At 36.5% G+C, this 23975-nt stretch overlaps 1 protein-coding gene across 3 annotated transcripts; it reads left to right on the forward strand.

The window, feature by feature from the left end:
• Window positions 1-176: 176 nt before the first annotated feature.
• LOC149814094 (phosphatidate cytidylyltransferase 1-like) lies at window positions 177-23460 on the forward strand. 3 transcript variants are annotated; one of them, XM_089989579.1, is made up of 13 exons: window positions 177-316; window positions 514-557; window positions 1321-1458; window positions 2000-2253; window positions 2405-2556; window positions 2927-3068; window positions 4709-4865; window positions 21651-21698; window positions 21789-21872; window positions 22477-22605; window positions 22698-22754; window positions 23117-23200; window positions 23288-23460. In XM_089989579.1, the coding sequence occupies exons 3-13, from the start codon at window positions 1369-1371 to the stop codon at window positions 23390-23392; spliced, it is 1302 nt and encodes a 433-aa protein (XP_089845705.1). In that variant the 5' UTR covers window positions 177-316; window positions 514-557; window positions 1321-1368; the 3' UTR covers window positions 23393-23460. The 3 variants fall into 3 exon arrangements, with proteins under 3 accessions (XP_089845705.1, XP_089845706.1, XP_089845707.1); XM_089989580.1 differs by having other exon boundaries at window positions 1364-1458; XM_089989581.1 differs by lacking the exons at window positions 177-316; window positions 514-557; window positions 2000-2253 and having other exon boundaries at window positions 1443-1458.
• Window positions 23461-23975: the final 515 nt, after the last annotated feature.

A 23975-nucleotide genomic window follows, 5' to 3' on the forward strand; every position in this document is an offset into this window, starting at 1 on the left:
AAAAATAAAATAACAAACTGGGTATTTGTATGAGAGAGGTGCGTGCATACCTGCAGAGACAACCATAAAGTGGGAATTGATTCGAGTTGTTTATTCCCCTCTATTGGGATCTTTCAGATTCGCGTTTACATATTGCGAGTACAGATGATCCTTCGATTTCTTGAGTACCCAACTTGGAGGACCGGAATTTGGGGTCTTAGTTTTCTGTTTTTTCTCATTTGATTGCTGAATAGTTTGGCAGGTTCATTGTTTTTGACCGTTTGTGTGAATTGGGTTTCCGAAATTCTTGATGGAAAGACAAGAAATTTTAATGACGGTGAATATGTGCATTGATTCTCAGTTAATTTATGTGTGCAAGTTGTTTTTCGTAGATACTGTATACCATTATTCTTTTTTTTTTGTTTTTTGTTTTCATTGGAAGGAGTCTCCTCCTTCCTCTATTGTTGGTTATCTGGTTCAGTATATATTTTAATAATTAAATCTGATATTTTCTTGCCTTTGTTTTTGGAGCAGATTTCTCACAGTGTTTGAAGGGAAGAGAGGTCTACTGGTGTCGAGTGAGTTTCCACTTCATGGTTGTGTTTATGTTTCTTTTTAATTTATAGTCTTTTGTTATTATTTCAACAGGATTTAGGTCTTTTGTTAATGTTTGGGCGATTTTTCTTATATTTTTTATGAAAAGTTTGTATACAAAAGTTTCAGAAACACCCACGTTGATAAAAGCGTGTTTCCTTGTTCTTCTTTCACACCATAAGTTCTTTGTTGAGATTTTCTTGAAGTGAAATATGTTTTTACAAAGGGAAACTGTTCCTCCATTCAAGTCCTTGTTTGCATGTGAATAGTCTTTCTTCGTGATTATATAATTATAGTTGCTGCTGCTGCTTATCTTCTAACTTTCGAATATTGTGATCCTGCTCTCTCTCTCTCTCTCGTCTTTACCGTCTGAATTTTAATGTTGGACCTGTTTCTGAAGGATCTGAAATCGGTATGTTCCAAACCCATGGGTTTTGAAAGAAAGGTTTTATGGTTTGCTTGTTTGATCATGACCACATTCTCTGATCACAGAACATGTATTCAATCATGTTCTGCTTTCTTTTCTGGAATGATCTGTACCGTGGTGTACTGGTCCATTTGGCCGTTCTTGGTTATTTACAGCCATTCGAGGGTCCGATTAGTCTTTCTGTAACAGTTGCCCGTATTTATTCTTCTGATTGTAATTGCCGTTTCAATAATACTTTGTTAATTGTGGCTTTAAATACTGAACTTGTAAGACTTTTCTTTGCCTAATTGCATGAAGCACCTTGCTGTTTCTTAATCCAGTGATTTAGAGCTTGTGGCTAACTGGCTATATATATTGGGGAAGGAATTATGTCAACTACACAAAGAGAGAATAGCTCAAGTAACCCTTCAACATCATATCCTTCCAGCCGGGTTCGGCATCGTAAGCGCTCAAATGAGGTTTGTTATGATACTTATGCATTTTGTTTCTGTATTTCCTGCAATTTTCTTTTCCTTCTGTAACCTGGAGAAATTAAGGATATGAATTTGTAGTCATTATGTGTTTTTCTGTACTGCATTACACTTCAGTTCATCCATTGTTTTAACTTTGATTAGTTCTTTATCTGGATTGAATAATTTACACCATCAACTATTTTTAGTTCCTTTTGGATTTTCTCTCATTACTCTTACCATTTAGTAGGATTAACAATTCCAGGAACAGTATCCATGTAATAATTGAGTTAATTGTGCTAGACTATTTTACAGTTAAGCCATCATATCTGTGAATGTGCTACCTGTTATTTGGTATTAGATAAAAGGTCACTGGTGCTGCCTGTTGTTTTGTAATAGAATTGTAAACCTTAATTAATTATATCTTTTGTATAGTCTGGATTGGCAGTCGATTTATTAATATTTACCTCATCAGTGATTGAAGTGGTAATGTTATCAGCAGTTCTTGTTTCTGTAGTATATAATGCTAATAGTCAGTTGCTGAATTCAGGTCCTCCATGAGGCAAGTAAAACAAATGGAACTCATTTGCTTGTTGATGATCAAAACAAGTATAAATCTATGCGAACACGTGCATGGTCAACTGTCTGGATGCTTGGAGGATTTGCTTTTATCATTTATATGGGGCATCTCTATATTTGGGCAATGATCATAGCTATCCAAATCTTTATGGTAAGGGAGGTTTTCAACTTAGCAAGAAAGGCTCATGAAGATAGACAACTTCCTGGATTTAGGATTCTAAATTGGTAATCAGTCCATCTTCTGCATAAAATAGCCTTACCTTAAATATTATTATTATGATTATTTTGACATAGTCTATTTGTTCATCATCTGTTGGTAATGCTAAGATGCTTATTTTTCCCTCTCTCTTGTAACTATTGTCTGTTTCTTCTTCAGGCATTTCTTTTTCACAACAATGATATTTGTGTATGGCTACTTTCTCCGGAGGCAATTTGTGAGCATGGTACTCTCAGATAAATTCTTACATCGTCTTGTGAGCAGCCTTATCAAATATCAGCTGTTTATTTGCTATTTCTTGTACATCTCAGGCATGTTATTCTGATCCTTTGCATTGCTCCTGATCTTATGGGTGTGTGGCCAGCAATTTTTTGTGCCTTTATTTTTCTTTGTGTCTGTCTGTCTGCGTGTCCAAAATTTTATGATCAGTAGATGTTCATTAAGCTCAGTACTAATTTTAGATACAAGAGTATGTTGATAACTGGACACGGAGCATCTGAACATGCTTAATGCTCTGTTTACTTTTATATTTATCCTGCTTCTGATCGCAGTTCAGTGTTCCTTCACACTGTTTGGCTACTTTGATGGTCAAGTTTTCTCATTGGTTGTGATGCATACAGATGTCATTTCTTCTACTTATCTGTGGTTTACATCATGATTGTTTCTCCATGATGTTTGCAGGCTTTGTATGGTTCATACTTACTCTAAAGAGGAAGATGTACAAATATCAATTTGGGCAATTTGCATGGACTCACATGATTCTTCTTGTTGTGTTCACACAATCTGCATTTACTGTAGCAAATATATTTGAAGGAATTTTCTGGTAATTCACTGTCTCAAGGTGCTATATATCTTATTCTTGTCATTTGGGGCCTCCTTTAGCAACTTTATTCTTGGTTTTGTTTGTTGCTCTCAAGAATCTTTTCCAGTTTTATGTGAACCATTGAGGCTTTTTTTACATCATTGGTGCCTTTTATTGAGATGTTTTCAGTGGAATGTCTGTATATGACATACTGTTGCACGATTGCATATCTAACAAAGTTGTTCAGCCACTATTTCTGTGCTTGCCATCTTTGGAATTTTTTTTACCTTGAGTCAAAACTATGGAAAATGAACTATCTTCTGGATTCCAGTTGCATTTCTTTCTGAATTTGCATATTTGTTTGAGGCACACAGGCCTCCTTTGGTTGATACATTTCTTCAAAGTTTTTACTGGAAAAGTACTTATTTGTAATTAACTAATTCCTATTGCCCGAAAGGATCGTCACTTAGTGGCAAAAGCTGAATTAATAGAACTCGCAGATTGGTTAAATGGCTCTGTGGCATGCTTGAAATTGGACAGTGTGCTTAAGCATGATCTTTTATCAAACCCCATAAATTTGCTTCTTTATGTTGGATAGATTTGAAAAAAGGTTAACACTAACAGTGTAATGAAGTATGAGGAAATATAAAGAATGCTTAATGCATTCACAATGTCCTTCAATGGACAAATACAAGAGAGAGAGAGAGAGAGAGAGAGAGAGAGAGAGAGAGAGAGAGAGAGAGAGAGAGAGAGAGAGAGAGAGGTCCACTCATGGGACAATACAACAAGCCTTTAAAAGGCAACACATAAAAAATAATAATAAGTTTATTAGAGAGGAGCTCTAAGGCTTAAAGAATACAAGGGGAGTACCCCCTATTTATACACAAAAAGACATGGGAAAAGGGAGCCATTGGGGGCTCCCACATGTTGTAATGTGGTACAAAAAAGAGTTTTAAAAAGAAAATAAAAATAAAAAAACTAAAAGATATCCTAATTATAAAAATAGTTGTTTCTAGAAACAACTATGTAAAGTGACAAATAAACCCCTAACGGATATTTCACATATAAATAAATAAATAAATATATATGCAAATACATGTATTTTTACAAACATTAACCGTTTTCTGGTCTTGACCAGAATCAATGCACTACAAGCTGTATACTACATTGTTAGGATGTCTGTCCCTTGCATTTGATCTTGCAATCTGCGGAAATGAATAAACATTTTGCATTTGGTACTTCATCATATTATGATGATTATGGTTGATGACTATATTATATTGTATCTGCCATATATCTATAATAAACTTGATTACCCTGCAGACATATCTGATCTGGTGCCACATTTTTTACTGTGGATGGCAAAAAACTATTCTAACCATGGAGGACATATTGATTTAGGGTCTGGTTGTGCACAGTAGTTTTCTTTCTTTCTTACAGTTATGTCAATTGAGAGTGTTTTGTACCCTTTTCTAATTATTTGGTCTTTTTATGTCAATCGAGTACATTGTAGCTGGAAGTTCCTCAGAAGCATTGCTCCCTGACCAGTCCTGTTTGCGGGGCTGTTACTTTTTCTGCTGTCACAGTATCTATTTGCAGGTTATTTTCATTGGTACTGTCAATGGTGTCACTGACCCCTTAAATGACAATTCTCTTTGCAGGTTTCTTCTTCCTGCATCACTTATTGTTATCAATGATATCGCTGCTTATGTTTTTGGGTTCTTTTTTGGCCGAACACCTTTAATCAAGTTATCTCCAAAGAAAACTTGGGAAGGTTTCATTGGAGCATCGGTGACAACCATTATATCAGCATTCTTGGTGAGCTTCTGCAGTTTTGCTCTTCATGATTGCTCACTTGGTTTAGAAATACTTAAGTTGATATGTCCCTCTTGTCATGAAATGATACGGATCCCAATGCACTCCATAATGGTCTCCAAGAACATAAAACATTTTGATAAAAACATGAGAGCTAAAAGGTTACAAACAATTCTATTCATAATGGACAAAGGAAAAATTACATAAGTTTCTCACTCCGTAACTCTCAAAACACATAAAATACCTAATACAATTCATCAGTCTCTCATGTTACAAAGGCACACACTCTCACCCTTTTATAAAGACAAGGAGAGGAAGTAGTGAAAAGGAGAGGGAGGAGCCTCCCAACGACTAGATTTCTAGCCATTGGGAGCTAGTCAAACAGGTTTGACTAGGTCCCAATGGCTAGAATTTATAACCGTTGGGACTAAGTCAACATGTTTGACTTAGTCCCCAATATGTATATATATATATATTATAATATATATATATATATATACATTGAGCATATACGTATATACTATACTATATACATAAGTATGTATATGTACAAAATGAACAACATATATATATATATATATATATATATATAAAACTCTTAACACCCCCTTTAAATTTACACCGACTCACTATAAGTTTGCAAATACAAATAAGTAACCCATTACACAAGATATCATCATTTGTCTTCATCAATTTCTTTCATTCATTGCTTGGTGCCCCATCATATGCTCCATTACACAGGAGATCTTTAATTATCATCACATTTTGAAAATCTGTAAATAGGGCTAACAAAAACATCCAACTATACAAAAGTATATTTTAAGAAGATTTCAAAGGATAATTATTATTAGCTATATATTATGGCGAGAGGATGGCCAAGCACGCATACAATATATAAAGTTAATTTAATATCATTTAACGTGAACAAATCATACGATAAACCTTTTATTACTTTTACTCATTCATGAGAACATGCATTATTTCAAGTGAATACTCATATTTATCACATAAAAGGCATGATCATTAAAGAAACAACTCGTAAAAGAGTTAAAAACACAAGACAATTTTACACAACGGAAGACATAAAAGATAAGAGTGTTAAAGAAACATTAATTTTACAAAAGATAATACCAAGTGTCAAATACACATAATAGCCACTATGGGTATACACATAAGAGATTTTACTAATGAAATGCTTAGAAAAGTATGTAATGAAATATTCAGAATTACAAAAGCAAAGTGCAAAAGCACATACAAGTCAAAGCATGGACAACATAAAGACACAAAGGCATAATACAAGTATAAAAGTACACAAGTTTACTATGGGACATTACAAAAAGCCAACAAAAGGCAACACAAGCAAAAAATATATATTTGTTTATTTAATATATGCTTAGAAAGGTGGCTAAGGAGGTATTGGGTGAGTCTAAAGGCGGTGCACCGCTAGGTAAGGATACATTGTGATGGAACAAGGATGTTAAATTAGTTATTAATGTTAAAAGAGAGTGTTATAGAATTCTAAGTAAGAGTCGTGATAATGAGAATTTGGAGAAGTATATGATAGCAAAGAAGGAAACTAAAAAAGTAGTTCGGAACGTGAGGGATAAGGTATATAAGGAGGTTTATGACAAGTTGGATACCAAAGAGGGCGAGAAGGATATTTATAGGCTTGCAAAGATGAGAGATAGGAAATCGAGGGATCTGAGTATGGTTAGATGTATCAAAGATGAAACGCAAAGGGTTTTAGTCAAAGATGAGGAGATTAAGGAGAGATGGAAAGATTATTTTGATAAGCTATTTAATGAAAGTCATGCTCAAGATCTTGGAGATTTCTCCATTCCTTTTTATGAAATGAATCGTGACTTCATGCACAAGATTCAAAAGCAAGAAATTACAGAGACTTTGAAGAAAGTGAAATCAAGAAGGGCAGTTGGCCCAGATGGTATACCTATCGAGACTTGGAAATGCTTGGAAGAGAAAGGTTTAAAATGGTTGACAAATCTTTTTAACAAGATTTGGCAGACAAATAAGATGCCTAATGAGTGAAGGAAGAGTACTTTGGTGCCTCTATATAAGAATAAGGGTGATATACAAGATTGCACAAACTATCGTGGTATAAAACTCATGAGTCATACTATGAAACTTTGGGAGAGGGTGATTGAGTCTAGGTTGAGGAAGGTTGTCATGATATCGGAGAATCAATTTGGTTTTATGCCTGGAAGATCAACTATGGAAGCTATACATCTTCTTAGACAATTTATTGAGAGAAATAGAGAGAGAAACAAAGATTTGCATATGGTTTTTATTGATTTGGAGAAGGCATACGATAGAGTACCTAGGGACGTTCTCTGGTGGACAATGATGAAGAAAGGTGTTTCTATCAAGTACATTAGTATAATTAAGGATATGTATGAAGGAGTAGTAACCAATGTCCGCACTTGTGGAGGGGTGACAACCAATTTTCCTATAACGGTTGGGTTACATCAAGGATCTGCTTTAAGCCCTTTCCTATTTGCTATAGTGATGGATGAGCTTACGAGATCAATTCAAGAAAATGTGCCGTGGTGTATGTTGTTTGCAGATGATATTGTTTTGATTGATGAGTCTAGAGCTGGGGTTAATGCTAAGTTAGAATTATGGAGACAGACATTGGAAGCAAGAGGTTTTAAGTTGAGTAAGAGTAAGACAAAATACATGGAATGTCGATTTAGTAAGCAACAAAGTAGTGATGGGAGTGTAGTGAAGCTTGGTGAGCAAGAAATACCGGTGGATGATTGTTTCAAATATTTGGGATCTATCATTCAAAAGTATGGAGAAATTGATGGAGATGTAAATCATAGGATAAAGGTTGGGTGGATGAAATGGAAAAGTGCAACTGGAGTGTTGTGCGATCGTAAAATGCCATTGCGGTTGAAGGGAAAGTTTTATAGGACGACTATTAGGCCCACTTTACTATATGGTACAGAATGTTGGGCTGCCAAGAGACATCATATTCAAAAAATGAGTGTAGCTGAGATGCGTATGCTGAGATGAATGTGTGGAAATACAATAAAAGATAAGATTCAGAACAAGGAGATACATAAGAAGGTAGGCGTTGCACCCATTGTAAATAAGATGAGAGAGAATCGTTTACGGTGGTTTGGACATATTCGGCGAAGGCCTAATGATGCTCCAGTTAGAAGGATGGAGAAATGGAAAAATATATTAGTTAAAAGAGGTCGGGGTAGGCCTAGGAAGACATGGATGGAGGTGATAGGAAATGATATGAATGCTTTGAACCTCACCGAGGACATGGCATTGGATAGAAATGATTGGTGGAGAAGGATTCATGTGGAAGACCCAGAATGATTTTCTTTTTTGGTTCATATCGCCGACCCCAATTGTTTTGGGATGAAGGCGTAGTTGTTGTTGTTGTTGTAATATATGCTTAGAAAAACATAACTTTATGCAAATTATTAAGACAATTAATCATGGAATAAGTCATGTAACTAAGACATATACAATCCAAAATGCATGAAAATATTTCAACAACCATTTCTCATAAAAGAACAAATGAGTTTAGAAAAAATTACGAAGAGATTTATAAAAATCTCATACATCATAATGAATGAATTTTGCAAATTAAAACATTAGTTTGACTTCGACAATCACAAGCAATCACCTTACTAGACCTCCAAACCTCAAAATCAAGTGTATCAGTGATTAGAACAAGAGCACAAACGTAATGCTACTAAAGAGCCAAAGAAACACACAAATGTGTGTATAAACATCTCTTGCCTACATATAATGACATTCAAAACAAGTGTATCAGCGACTAGAACAAGAGCAGAATCACAAAGCCAACGATGAGCTAAAATTATATACAAAAGTGTGAATAAACATCTCTTGTCTACATATGATAACACTAAAAAAACAACGATCATAACTAAACAAAATAACTTTCTAAACTAAACAGTTAGGCACTGCAATGTCAACTAACAAGTAAATCACCTAACAAAAACTAACTAAGATCTAGCTTAGCGTCATTCAAGCTGGATGCTTTCTTGACGCTGGGCTATAGACTGAACACACAAACAAAAAAACTTTGTGGCTGAATTAACAAACTGCTGAACCAACCAAAGTAATAAAACAATAGGTCAGGCATTAATGCATAAGGGAAAAACGCTGATGTTTGATGCTAATAAGAACGACTTATATGAATAAAGCGATAAACATGCAGCCGACTAAAGATTTTAACGCAAACATGCCCACCAGTAAAGCTTTACCCTATGACCTATGAATTAATGTTGGCATAATTCAACATTTGTAACACAACTATTTCATTGACTTTGAATATTGTGTGCAATACCTAAAAAAAAAACGCTGATTGCTTAATCTATAAAATATACACTACATGAATACCTAATCTATGCAATGAGTTAACGTCTTACCCTACAACTATGAAGTAAAATAATGATTCACATAAACAACTAATAACTAACAGCATATAAAATAAATTAATCAATAAACAACTAATGAGATTATCTAACGTATGCAATCAATAAACGCTGAAAACGACGTCAACTACCTATTCTAATATGCAACCAGTTTATGTATGCTGAGTATGATGTATATGAACAAAATAATACTGATTATGCTATATGCCACGATGAGACGTAGAAAAAGAAATAAAAGAAACGAGGTATGCAATGAATGCTCCTAAGCTACGAAGAAGAGGGAGAAGAAGATCACCTCGCGTTTCGCTTTCGACGGACTGGTTGAGAGAAGAATGGTTGATCCCAGCTGAACGCATGCCTCCCCAACGAAGAAGAAGTTGCCGATGACGAAAGGGTTCAAAGCTTGAAGAAAAAGAAGAGGAGAACAAGGAGAGAAAGAAATTGGCAAAAGAGAGAGGAGAAGCAAGTGAGAGAGAGAAGAGGGAGGCAAGAAGGAGGGGAAGCAAGAGGGCTGCTGGAAAAACGTTTTTCTCAGCCCTCTAAACTACTATTTATAAGCCTAATTAGGTTAAAACAAAGTTTTCAAAAGAGTGAATATTTTTGATAATTTCCAAAACAAGGTCTCTTATAAAAACATGTTTTTCTAAAAATCAAAACTTACTAAACTAATTAAAAATTAGCTAATACAAACCTAAGCCAACTGAACTACAATTAAGAAATTCTAAATCTAATAAAAATACTAAAAATGCACGGAAAGCTTTGAAAAACCCGATTTTCTGATAAAATTCAATTCAATGCGGTTTCTCGAAACTAACGCTAAAAATGGGGTTTTAAAGCGATTTTAACATGGATCATGCATAAATAATGACTAATAAAATGCGAATATTATGCATGATCACACTCACACCCTTTTATAGAAAAAAGGAAAGGAAGAAGTGGAGAGAAGGAGAGGGAGCCAAAGGGAGGAATGGCTAGAATTTCTAGCCGTTGGGACTAAGTCAACCTGTTTGACTTAGTCCCTAATATGTATATATATATATTATAAATATTTATAAATATATATATATATATATATATATATATATGTATACTTTGAGCATATATGTATATACTATACTATATACATAAGTATGTGTATGTACAAAATGAACAATATGTCAGAAAAGAACCTTCATGCTGTCTTCTGCAAGAGAGAAAAGAGAAGAGATGTTGGGAGAAGAGTCTGTAGGGAAAAAGACGTCAGATGGGCTGTGTCTCCCATTCAATTGATTATATATTTAATGTACAATTCTAGGGTACAAAAATACCTTCTAATAAACTTTTAAATTACATTGTACAGAGATTGGATCTTGACCCGATCCGATACATGAATCGGGTCGGGTTTGGATCCAAGACCCAATGACGACTTCTTTTCAGCCTCCCTCAAGTTGTGCATGGTCCTGGACCATGAATAACTTGTCTTTAAGAAACCAAAATTTGTCCTTTGTCAACCCTTTGGTGAAAATGTCAACAACTTGTTCTTCAGTTCGCACAAACATGGGCTCAATCTCCTTTTCTTCAACCTTTTTCCTAATAAAGTGTTGATCTATCTCAATATGCTTTGCTCGACTATGATGGATAAGATTGAAGGACATATTGATGGCACTTTGATTGTCACACAGTAACAGGGACCGAGCAATCAGTTCTCCCATTTCTGTTAGAAGATGTCCTATCTATGTAGCCTCAGCAGTGGCAACAACCATCGATCTGTATTCAGCCTCAGTGCTCGACCTAGCAACCGCCTTTTGTTTTCTACTGCTCCAAGATACCAGGTTCGGTCCAATGAAGCTACAATAGCCAGATACTGATCGTCGTTCATCTGGATCACCCGCCCAATCAACATCAGCATAAATGATGATCTCATGACCCCCGCCTGGATCTAATTCTCTTTTCTTATATACCAGGCCATCACCAACTGTACCTTTCAGATAACGAAGTATCCTTTTGACTGCCTTCATATGCGACGTATGAGGTTCATGCATAAACTGAGACACTTGATTAACCGAATACACTATGTCAGGTCTAGTAAAAGTCAGATATTGTAGCATGCCAACTATGCTACGATACTTAGTGGGATCTCCATATATATCCCCTTCTCTAGAACTCAGTTTTTGATAAATGACACTTGGAGTTGCTAATGGCTTAAAGCCTGTCATGCTTGCCCTGCTGAGAATGTCCAACGTGTATTTGTGTTGAATAAGTGTAAGTGTATCACATCTTTTATCAACTTCCACCCCAAGAAAATACCGCAACTCTCCCAAATCTTTCATTTTGATTCTCTGATTTAGTAACTTCTTCACCTTCTTAATGTGATCTTTGCAGTTTCCTGTGATGATGATGTTATCTACATATATCAATAAAAGAGCAGTGACACCTTGTTCATTGTGAATGAATAACGAGTGATCAAGAAAGGATCGAGAGAAGCCATGCTTTTGTATCTCTAGTGAAAAACTGTCGAACCAGGAACGAGAAGCTTGTCATATAGTGCCCTCTTTAGCTTGCATACATACTGCTTGGCGTCTCGTTCTGCATACCCAGTGGCTTGTTCCATGTAGACTTCCTCAGTCCCTGTGTAAAAATGCATTTTTAACATCCAACTGACTCAATGTCCATCCATGTTCATTGGCTAGACTCAACACAATGCGAATAGTTCTCATCTTCACTACAGGACTGAAGGTTTCATCAAAGTCTTGTCCTTGTTCTTGTGTGAATCCCTTGGCTACTAATCTGGCTTTGTATCTTTCGATGCTCTCGTCTGGTTTATATTTTATCTTGTATACCCATTTTGACCCAACGACATTTCTGTTTGGTGGTCTAGGCACAATCTCCCATGTCCCATATTCATGTAAGGCTTCCATTTCTTCATTCATTGCTTCGACCCATCTTCTAGAACTTGCAGCTTGATAGAACATGAGAGGCTCATCTTCTTTACTTATGGATGTCAAAAATAACTGAAAATCCAATAAAAAATGTTTATGACTTACCCACCTGTCAAGCGGATGTCGAGTCCGTGAGGATCTTCTGATATCCATCATCTGAGAAGCAGGATCTGAACCTGTACAAGGGATGGATGAGGGCTCTTTCTCTCGCCGGGTGTATACAACGCCTTTATACCTTGTTGGCTCCAAGTCTTGAGTAACAATCTCTTCCGTTTGAACTTCACTTGCTGATTCTTCATGTATCTCCTTCTGACTGCAGTTTACTGGGCATTCTTCTTTAGCACTGGAGAAGAGTTCTGAATTTAACCATGGATGGTATACCTCAACGCTAGGACTTGAATGAGCAACATGGAGGTTTGAATTAGGCGGCTGATCATCGAAGTTCATTTCATCAAAAACTACATCTCTCGATATTTTGACACGCTTAGTCAAAGGATCATAGCACCTATATCCTTTGTAGTCTTCTGAAATGAAATGGGGATCTTCGAAACACGAGCTTTGATTAACAAGAGCAAGTGTCAAGAATGACACTAAAGCATAACCCTTAAAAAGGGTATAACTGGAAACAAAATAAAAATAAAAAATGTATTCTTTATTGATATGAAAAACCAATTGCTTAAGAAGCATTGGAGTAAAATACAAGAGGGGCTGCACCCCTTTATATACACAGCTGAAAGAGGACTCAATAGAGCTGTTGGGCACAGTCCAACAGCTCTATTTAGAGCTGTTGGACTGTGTCAGTCCAACAGCTCTATTGCTAGTCAAGTCTGGACAGGACTTGACTAGCAACAGTCATTCTAGTTCAAACTGAACTAGATGACATAAAAACAAAAAATAAAAATAAAGGAAAAAAATACAGAAAAGAAAGAAATTAAAAATGTATTTATATATATATAATAATATAATATTATTATATATACATATATGTACAGTTTTACATTTTAACACTCCCCCTCAAACTTACGGTACAATGAGCGAAAGTTTGTCTAAGAGAAAGTGAAATCGGGGAGCAGCGAGAGGCTTTGTAAAGAAGTCTGCTAACTGATATTCTGAAGTGACATATGGCAGATCAATTATCCCGTGTAGATATTCCTCTCTGACGTAGTGACAATCCATTTCGATGTGTTTGGTGCGTTCGTGGAATGTTCTGTTACTGGCAATGTAGATCGCACTTTTGTTGTCACAACACATTTGTGAAGCCTTTGTTGCTTCAACTCCCATGTCAGCAAGCAGTCGTCGGAGCCAAACTACTTCCATGGTCGTGGTTGCCATGGCTCTGTATTCAGCTTCGGTGGATGAGAGAGATACCTTCTGCTGCTTTTTACACCTCCACGAGATTAATGATTCCCCTAAAAAGACACAAAAGCCAGTGGTTGAGTGTCTGTTATTGGGATCACCTCCCCAATCAGCATCAGTATATGCAATTAAATCAAGAGAAGAGGAGGAAGATAAGAAAAGTCCTCGTGAAAGAGAGGACTTGATGTATCTGATAATACGCATGACTGCTCCCATATGAACAGAAGTAGGAGCATGTTGAAATTGACTTGCTGTATGAACAGCATGTGCTATATCTGGTCTGGTAATGGATAGATAGGAAAGTGCCCCGACAAGCTGTCTGTAAGGAGTAGGGTCTGCAAGAAGTTCTCCATCATCAATCTTCATTTTAACATTAACAACTTCTGGAGTGTCAACTTTCTTATCATCAGTAATACCAGACCTGAAAACAATATCAAAAGCAAATTTAGTCTGAGATAATAAATATCCTCTAGGAGAATAAGCAACTTCAATGCCTAAAAAATATCTCAACAAGCCCAAATCAGTCATTTCAAAATGAGATTTAAGAAGTGTTTTGATTGTTGCAACTCCCTGTTTATCGCTTCCGGTGATGATCATATCATCCACATAGAGAAGAAGCACAATGATCCCTGCATCAGAATTCTTAATAAACAAAGCAGTGTCAGTTAAACAGAATTGAAAACCAATATCAATCATAACACGACTAAACCTATCATACCAAGCTTTTGGTGCTTGTTTAAGTCCATAAAGAGCTTTTTCTAAGCGAAGGACTTTACCCTTAGGAATACTTAGGGGGTTCCATATATACTTCTTCAACTAGCTTTCCATTTAAAAAAGCATTTTTGACATCCATTTGAAAAATAGACCATTTTTTGATAGAAGCTAAGGCAATTAAGGTTCGGACAGTAGTCATACGAGCCACCGGAGCAAAGGTTTCTTCATAATCAATCCCATATTCTTGGGCATAACCTTTGGCTACTAAACGGGCTTTATATCTTTCAAGAGTACCATCACTCTTGGTTTTAATTTTATAAACCCATCGACATCCTATAGTTTTCTTCCCTGGAGGAAGATCTTGAATATTCCATGTAGAAGCCTTTTCAAGTGCATCTAATTCAACTTTCATGGCTTCTATCCATTTGATATCATTTTTTGCTTGAAAATATGTGGATGGTTCTTCATATGAGTGAATTAATGCAATAACTGCCCTATATGTGGGTGAGAAAGACTCGTATGATACAAACTTTTCTGGAGGCCTCGAGATTCGGGATGATTGTCTAGTTGGAATGTTAGAATATTTCTCAAGTGCACATGGAGTATTAGACTCTTGTCGCCTGGAATATTGAATACTAGTATCTCTATGAACTTCTTCATTTTCAACATTAAGATCAATAATTCTGTGATCATCATCAAAGTTACAATCAAGGTCATATTCATCAGATGTTGATGTTAGATCTAGCAAAAAGGAGTACTCAGTGACGTCTTTTAATTTTCTAAAATCAAAGAAGCTCTCCTTTTCAAGAAAGGAAACATTTCTAGACACATATAGTTTATTATTTTTGAAGTCAAAACATCTATAACCTTTCTGGTTTTCAGCATATCCTAAAAAGGCACAGGGAATCGCACGAGGGGAAAGTTTATCATTTTTGTCAGTAAATATGAAACATTTGCACCCAAATATTCTTAATCTAGAGTAGTCTGGAGAAATGTTCATAAGTTTTTCAATGGGAGTGATATTTTGTAACGAAGAAGATGGCATCCTATTAATGAGATAGGTGGCAGTTAAGGCAGCTTCTGCCCAAAAGTCTTTAGGGACTTGATTTGCTATTAATAAAGTTCTAGTGGTTTCTATAATATGGCGATGTTTTCGTTCTGCCAGTCCATTTTGTTGAGGTGTATAAGGACAAGATCTTTGATGTGTGATGCCATGCAATTTAAGATAATTTTGAAAATCTGTGGATAAAAACTCTCCCCCTGAATCTGTGCGAAAAATAGTAATATCATTTTGAAACTTGTTTTTAACCATATTATGAAAAGTTTGAAAGTATGAAAATACTTCAGACTTATGTTTGAGAAAGTACATCCACGTATGTCGGGAGAAATCATCGACAAAAATAACATAGTAAACAAATCCTCCTTTAGAAATTACTGGTGCAGGACCCCAAACATCCGAGTGTATTAATTCAAGTGGTCTTGAAGAGAAAAAGGTTCTGTTCTGAAATGGTAATTTTTTCATTTTGCCGAGAATACAATCTTTACAATCAAATGATTCAGAGTTACAAAATTTCCCTAGATTTGGAAAATGTTGGATTTTGGCTATATGTGGGTGACCAAGTCTCTTATGCCACAGTTCCAACTCTATTTTTTGAATATTATAACAAAAAGCTTTCTTCGGCATTTCCAAAAAATCCATGTAATAGAGCCCTCCTTCTCTATGGCCTTCCCCAATCAGCTTGCCTGACTGGCGATCCTGTACCCAACAACCATGAGAAGAAAAAGAAATATTACACCCATAATCAGAAATTTGAGATACAGATAAAAGATTTAAATTTAATTTGGGAACATGTCTAATTTCTGGAATAAAAAAATTTTTTGTTTTATAAATTTTTTCAAAATTTCCTATTCCTTCTATTTCAAGAGAAGTCCCATCAGCAGTAAAGACCTTTGACACACTTGTTTTATTTTTAACACATTTGGATAGACTTTGATTATTTGGGGTCATATGAAAAGATGCACCAGAGTCAAGAAGCCAAGAAATTTTACCTAAATCAGAAAAAGATGAGGCTGCTGCGCCGGTTGAAGCTTCAGATGAGGAAGAGGCACCTTTGATGAGAGGCTGAAGAATCTCCATTAGTTGGGCCAGGGAAACTGGTGCATCCTGATCTTTAGGCTCCGATCCAGCAATTGCAGCTCTTTTTTCTCTCAGTTCCTTAAGTTTGGGACATTGTGGCCTGTAGTGTCCCGGTTCATGACAGTGATGACAAATAACTTTCTTCTTATCATAGTCACCATTTTGTCGGTTAAAGTGAGGAGGCCTATATGATCGAACATGATTCCCTGGTCTAGACACGGCTAAAACGGAATCATCTTCAATTTTTAAAGAACCTTTCCGGAGACGATTTTCTTCCATTGTTAACTCTTCAATAGTTTCAACAATAGAAGGAATTTTTCCCCTGTGAAGTAGGGCCGATTTAGTGGTTTCAAATTCCGGCCTTAATCCAGTGATAAACTGGTAAAAATGTTCAGCATCGAGTTGTTTCTGACGAAGCTCGATGTCTTCGGCACAATGCCACTTTGGTTCTAAAAGGGAAAGTTCTTCCCAAAGTTCGGACAACCCATTGTAATATTCACGAATAGTTTTGTCTCCTTGTGTCATCATTCAAACTTTTTCTTGGAGGTTGCACACGTGTGCAATATCTTTAAGGGAATACATATTCTTAAGGTATTCCCATGCCTTATCGGCATGATCAAATTTGGCAAGACTTGAGCATTTTTTAATGTCAACGCTATTGATAAGCCATGACATTATCTTCGCATGAGATATTCTCCATTCTTTCCATTTCTTCTCGTATGAGGCAATAGCCTTGATTTTCTCTTCTTCCGATAGAGGGACCTCTTTATCTCCCTCCTTTTTAGTAAGAGATAGCTTAGGTTCCGAATCGGAACCATCCACAATCCCCCATAAGCCTTTTCCCCATATATGGTGCTTCATGATTGAAGCCCATGTTACATAGTTCGTATCGCTTAGTTTCATAGGCATGATGGTGACTTTATCATTGTCATCCATCGATTACAAGGAGAGAAAGAATAGGGATAGAAGAGAAACAAGAAGAAAAATGAGAAAGAAAGAAAAAAAAAAAACAATACAACAAGATGTGAAATCTTCTCCAATGAAGTGATAAAACACTTCTCTTCAAGTGGCGAACACTTTTGCAAACGGGCACGGAAACCGAGGCAGCTTTTCCTCAAGATTTAGTACTTCCGCGGCTCTGATACCATGAAATGAAATGGGGATCTTCGAAACACGAGCTTTGATTAACAAGAGCAAGTGTCAAGAATGACACTAAAGCATAACCCTTAAAAAGGGTATAACTGGAAACAAAATAAAAATAAAAAATGTATTCTTTATTGATATGAAAAACCAATTGCTTAAGAAGCATTGGAGTAAAATACAAGAGGGGCTGCACCCCTTTATATACACAGCTGAAAGAGGACTCAATAGAGCTGTTGGGCACAGTCCAACAGCTCTATTTAGAGCTGTTGGACTGTGTCAGTCCAACAGCTCTATTGCTAGTCAAGTCTGGACAGGACTTGACTAGCAACAGTCATTCTAGTTCAAACTGAACTAGATGACATAAAAACAAAAAATAAAAATAAAGGAAAAAAATACAGAAAAGAAAGAAATTAAAAATGTATTTATATATATATATATAATAATATAATATTATTATATATACATATATGTACAGTTTTACATTTTAACAGTCTTCAACATATCCCACAAACCTTCACTTTAAGGCTTTATCTTGAAACTTATGTCTCAATGAGCTGTCAATGTGAACATAGCAAATAGACCCAAACACACATAATTCATGATAATCAGGGAGAAATATGGTGACTTATTTTCTAAAATGGTCATTGGCAGTCGATTTATCACATGAACTGTGGAATGAAAAGCTTCAGTTCATAATGTTACAGGAAGATTGCTCCCGTGCATCATGCTCATTGCACTCTCAACAATATGTCGATGCTTCTTCTCAGCAATCCCATTTTGTTGAGGTGTATGTGGGCAAGACACTCTTCTCTTTATCCCATTATGTTGAAGAAAATTAACAGTCACTCGAGGAGAATTCACCTCCTCCATCACACTGGAAATTGAGAATGTTGGTAGATAAATGATTCTGAACAAATGAATGAAATTTCCTAAACAATCCAAAAACTTCTGACTTGTGTTTCATGAAAAATATCCAAGTATAGCGAGAGTAACTATCAATGAAAATAAGGTAATATTTACTGCCAGAAAGAGAAGTAATTGGGGCAGGACCCACACATCAGAACAGATGACCTCAAAGGGCCTTGAAGCTCTCTTATTAATAGAATTGAATGACAAAACACGACTCTTACATAAATGGCAAGTAGAACACTTCATATCAATGACTTCCGAACTCAAACTGGACTTAGGAATGAGATTATTCGAGACAAGTTTTTTAATAAAATGACGACCACAATGGCTGAGACGACTATGCCAAAGTCTTGGCTTATTACATTCAGAAATGGCAAACACAGACTCAGAAGAAACATGAAGTTGATGTTGGTGAGGCTTCAAGGATGAATAGTCAGACCGAACAGAGGAAGGATCTTCTTGAAAAATGTACACGTTGCCCCATATTTTTCCTTCAGCGAATGTCTTCCTCGTGCGAAGATCCTTAACATAGACAGAAGATAGAGTAAATTCAACTGAAGCATTAACATCATCAACAAGTTTTGAGACAGAAACAATGTTCTTTTGAATATTAGGAGCATGAATAACATTTGGAAGATTAAGAGAAGCTTTTGACATGGATATAATGGCATTTCCAATATGTGAGATAGAATGATGAGAGCCATCTCCCGTGACTATGTTATTCTTACCAACATAAGGAGTAAGAGTCAGGAGTTTACCCGCATCACCCGTGACATGGGTAGTTGTTCCGGAGTCAACGTACCAAATGCCTTTATCATTTTGCTTCATATTCAAGCCTGCCAATGCTGCCAACAACAACTCTTTTACTTCTCCATCCTTCCTAGCTTTTGCTTGTGGACCTTTTCCTTTGTTTTGAGGGTTGAACCAACAATTTGCTTTAATATGCCCTTTCTTATTGCATAGAAAACAGGTGTGAATGAGCCTTTGTCCTTGTATATTGGGCGTTGGAAGTATACCACGGCCTCCAAAAGTATTTCTCGCTTGGCCTCCCTTTCCTCGAAAGAAACTTCCTCGACCTCTACCATAAGTCATTCCCGTGGCGAGCACATCTTGGGTTCCTGGATGTCCATGAAGATCTTCAGAAGATCCTTTCAGAGTCATTTCATATTGCAGCAATTTTGCACGAAGATCTTCAAACTTCGGAAGTTCTGGTAAACATAATAAAGTCGTCGTCATGACATGATACTCTGGTCCCAGCCCACTCAAGGTTTGTTGCACCTTATCATTTTCACTGACGAGACACCCCACAATAGCCAGCTGATCCGTGATACCTTTCATTTTGTTCAGATATTCCATAATAGACATGGAGTCTTTCTTCAGCATTTGAATATCTCGCTTGAGACACATGATTCTCGCCTCAGATATCTGCGAATATGTTTGAACTAGCTTATCCCACAGCTCTTTGGCCGAACAGTCATCGGGAATAGCTACAAGAACCTCCTGTGAGAGAGTTGAAGTGATATATGCCACTAACGATTGATCCCTTTTCATCCAAGTGACATATTCGGGATTCTTGAGAAGAACAATAGATTGCGCCCCTTTATCGTCCGTTCTTTCTTGCGAAGTGAATTCTGGAGGAGGTGTGACCGATCCATCCAGATGACCAGAGAGATCCTGACTCTTTATAAATGGAATAATCTGTCTTTTCCAGGTTAAAAAGTTGGTATTATTCAGTTTTTCAGAGATTAATTGGCCAAGGAAATTGGAAGAAAGTCCTGACTGTGGATGATGTGAATCCATTTGAATGGTTGGGAGAAGATTTGGACAGAGAAAGTAATATTTGGAATGGGGATATTTTGTTTAACTTTGATCAGGAAAAAAGATAATATTCAGATATTCAGATAGGAATGAAAACAAAAGATTAAAGGTATGACTTCATAACTGTGTATAGGAAAAGGTGAATCTGAAACGATGTTCAGATATGGAAGGTGAATGGAGAAATAGACTTGGTTCGGCCTTGTTTAGATTGACGTGATGCAGATCACGTGAGAGAAAATAATATGATAGAAACTCGATTCAGCTTTAGCGTGAAAACACAGAATGTATAAATTATAAAATGACAACAGTAATTTAACACAAACAAAACAATAAATTAAAGATGACAGTAGGATGAGTTTCAGATTCACGTTAGAATAACTTGACAAAAATAAGAGATTCTGTCGATAGATGGCCATGATGGGAGGTATTAGAATAACTTGCAAGAGACAAAAGAGGGGTAGAGGGACCTGTCGCCGAAGATAAGTCCTACGGACTTCACGCTGTCGACGAGGAGAGGAGGTCGACACTTTGCGATGATGGAGCATACTGTCGACGAGGAGAAGAGATCGGTATTTCAGACTGCTCTTCACGCCAGAAAATGGTGCTCTTCTGTCGGTTCTACACTCGCTGACGAGGGCTGGAAACGAAGGATAGAGTACGAGATTTCACACCCAGAAATTTATTGCTCTGATACTATGTCAAAAAAGAGCCTTCACGCTGTCTTTTGCAAGAGAGAGAAGAGGAGATGTTGGGAGAAGAGTCTGTAGGGAAAAAGACGTCAGATGGGCTGTGTCTCCCATTCAATTGATTATATATTTAATGTACAATTCTAGGGTACAAAAATACCCTCTAATAAACTTTTAAATTACACTGTACAAAGATTGGATCTTGACCCGATCCGATACATGAATCGGGTCGGATTTGGATCCAAGACCCAATGACGACTTCTTTTCACAATATACATATATACATATGCATGTACGGATATATTTATATATAAAAAAATACATTACTCTTAACACCTCTTTGTGGCATAGACATCTTGTAAAATGTGAAGCACAATCATATATATTATTGAAACAATGTGGATGTAGTGTGTGCTTTGCCCTCTGATAACACATCAGAGAAGTACATTCCTCAGATACATCCGCGTTCACATACTTGCATGTGCTGCTACCCATTTAACAAACTCTTGAATTCTTCATACATATTAAACTGCCTCAGTGATTATGCCTGTTGCTGCATCACAGACGGATGCTTAAGATGAAACACAATTGCATACTTGTTGTGTCAAACTGGGTAAAATGCATGATAATGGATTCCTAATTATGCTAATGTTCTTCATGTTCTTGTGTAGTTAGCAAGTTTTCTGGGACATTTTCAATGGCTAACATGCCCAAGGAAAGTAAGTTTTCATCCAAGATGCCAATATATTATGATAATTTGAAAGTCTAAATGCTTATTGGGCTCTTAATCATGATAAGAACATTTGCAGGATTTATCTACAGGGTGGCTACGTTGTGATCCTGGTCCTTTGTTCAAACCTAAATGTTACTCTTTTGGGATGTTGCTTTCCTGGGTGAGTGATCAAAATTGGTTTGCTTGTTGGATTCACTAAAGAATGAGCTGTCTCTTTCTGTTCCTGTTCATGATTCACGAACCAATTCAAAATTTTGAGTGAAAGGGGGTGACATTTTAATCTTTATATGATTGCACAAAGTCTAGAGTTCTTAAATATGCTTTATGGTCTTTTTTCTTTTTCGGTTGAGCATCACCTCGAAAAGAAAATGTTTTTTTATGTTGCTGATTGGCTGGTATTTGAATTCTGAATCAGTGATCTATCTCTACGAAATTAATGATGGTCTAACTCTCACTCGATCCATTATGAGGTGCTGTTTATGTGGCATTTTTAGGCTATGAGACGTGTCCATGGCACTAATTTCCCATTTATTTGATTTTTCTGTTATGGATGGTGCTAGTGGTTTGGACTCACTCGGTGTTTGTTATCTTCCCCTGCTTGTGGCTTTCTCGTTTGATAACATGTTATTGTTTGTGATATTTGAACACTTGTCATCCTACCAATGTTCCATCAAATTGCTTGGCTGTGTGAACATAAATTTTTTTTATGTAAGAACAGGCCTACCGCTGTATGCTTGAACATCTAACAGATTACTTATGTTCAGTTCCCTTGGAAAGAGATAACAGTATTGCCGGTGCAGTGGCATGCTTTAGCACTTGGTCTATTTGCGTCAAGTATAGCACCTTTTGGAGGTTTTTTTGCAAGTGGTTTCAAAAGGGCATTTAAGATTAAGGTACCCCTTTTGCACGTCTGATTGAATGTTTGTTATCACGTCTGTTTCGAACTTTATGAATTCTTAATTAAATTTTATCATCTCTTGGTTAGGACTTTGGTGATAGTATTCCTGGGCATGGTGGAATTACTGACCGAATGGATTGTCAGGTGAGTCATTTAAGAGTTTACTGTTGATCTCTGTGTTGACACTGCTGCTAAGTGCGAAAACTCTTCTGTTGGAGTTCATGCATGAATGCTACGTCTGCATCCACAAGGTTTTATATAACTCATTCAGGTGGCATCTCAAATAGTGATGGCACTGATGAAGTAGAAAACAGTATGGGCATGGTGCTGTTTGGAATCTTCATTAATCAGTCTGTTTTTGTTTTAAGAGCCCAAATGAATTATTTCATCACCTTTTGAACATCATCCATCTTGATAATTTCATTCACAAGTTGCCCATATAAAACAATTGTATTTCTGGTGCTATATTTTCTGAATCTTACCTTTTATTTTTCAACTTTTCACAGATGGTGATGGCTGTGTTTTCTTACATCTATTGCCAATCGTTCATTGTGCCACATAGCAATATGGTTGAGACGATTCTTCAACAAGTACGTACATCGGCATGCATTTTGTAGACAGCTCTTGATATTCATTGCTGTTTTCACAAACTCAGATCATTACTGTTTGTGCTTCAGATCTTGGGTAACCTTTCAATCGAGGATCAAATCGACCTATATAGACAGCTTGGAGACATTTTGCTGGCATCCCAAGTCAATGACTCTTGCAGTTTACCTCTGTAGCATATATGCTTGTGTATATATATTTTTATGCCCATGTCCAGTTTGCAACATTTATTCTGTCTCTGTTTTGAAAATTTTGCATTCCTACCAGGGAACATGGTATAGTCAGGGGTAGCAAATATTAACTCTCTCTCTCTCTCTCTCTCTGCCTCTTAACCAGATTGCCTTACTCTTTAGTGATCACCAGCTGCTAGCAAGGATGACAATGGAGCAGGTTTGGATCCAAAATCCAATTCAGTGAATAATCTTTAGTTGGATCTATTAAGCCATTTCTAGATCTAATTAGCTAAATGAATTGGATTTGAGTCGGGGTTCACATTTTAATCTGGTTACTTTTGTGAAACATTAGTACATGTAAGATGCAAAAAGGCCAAATGGCTAATCAGTTGTCTGGGTTCCTAGAGGCACTTTCCATCAATATCCTAAATCCAGCTCCAAATTCAAATATGCTGCACTAGACCCAAATTTAAACTGTTTACATCCCCAAGGCCAAGTGTTGGCAGTTGAACCCCATTGAAACTAATTAGTTCTTAAGGGCAAAATAGCGATGGTGATGATGAAAAGCCTATTAAACCAATGATGT

This window comes from Nuphar pumila, chromosome 15, assembly GCF_984573655.1.
Source record: "Nuphar pumila chromosome 15, dmNupPumi1.hap1.1, whole genome shotgun sequence".
NCBI classification, from domain to species: Eukaryota; Viridiplantae; Streptophyta; class Magnoliopsida; order Nymphaeales; family Nymphaeaceae; genus Nuphar; species Nuphar pumila.

Bases quoted from the DNA above. Each gene is read 5' to 3' on its own strand.
- LOC149814094 (XM_089989579.1), top strand. From the start codon at position 1,369: ATGTCAACTACACAAAGAGAGAATAGCTCAAGTAACCCTTCAACATCA. The intron at 2,254-2,404 runs GTAATCAGTCCA...TTTCTTCTTCAG, and splicing joins GGATTTAGGATTCTAAATTG to GCATTTCTTTTTCACAACAA. The intron at 21,699-21,788 runs GTAAGTTTTCAT...GAACATTTGCAG, and splicing joins GGCTAACATGCCCAAGGAAA to GATTTATCTACAGGGTGGCT.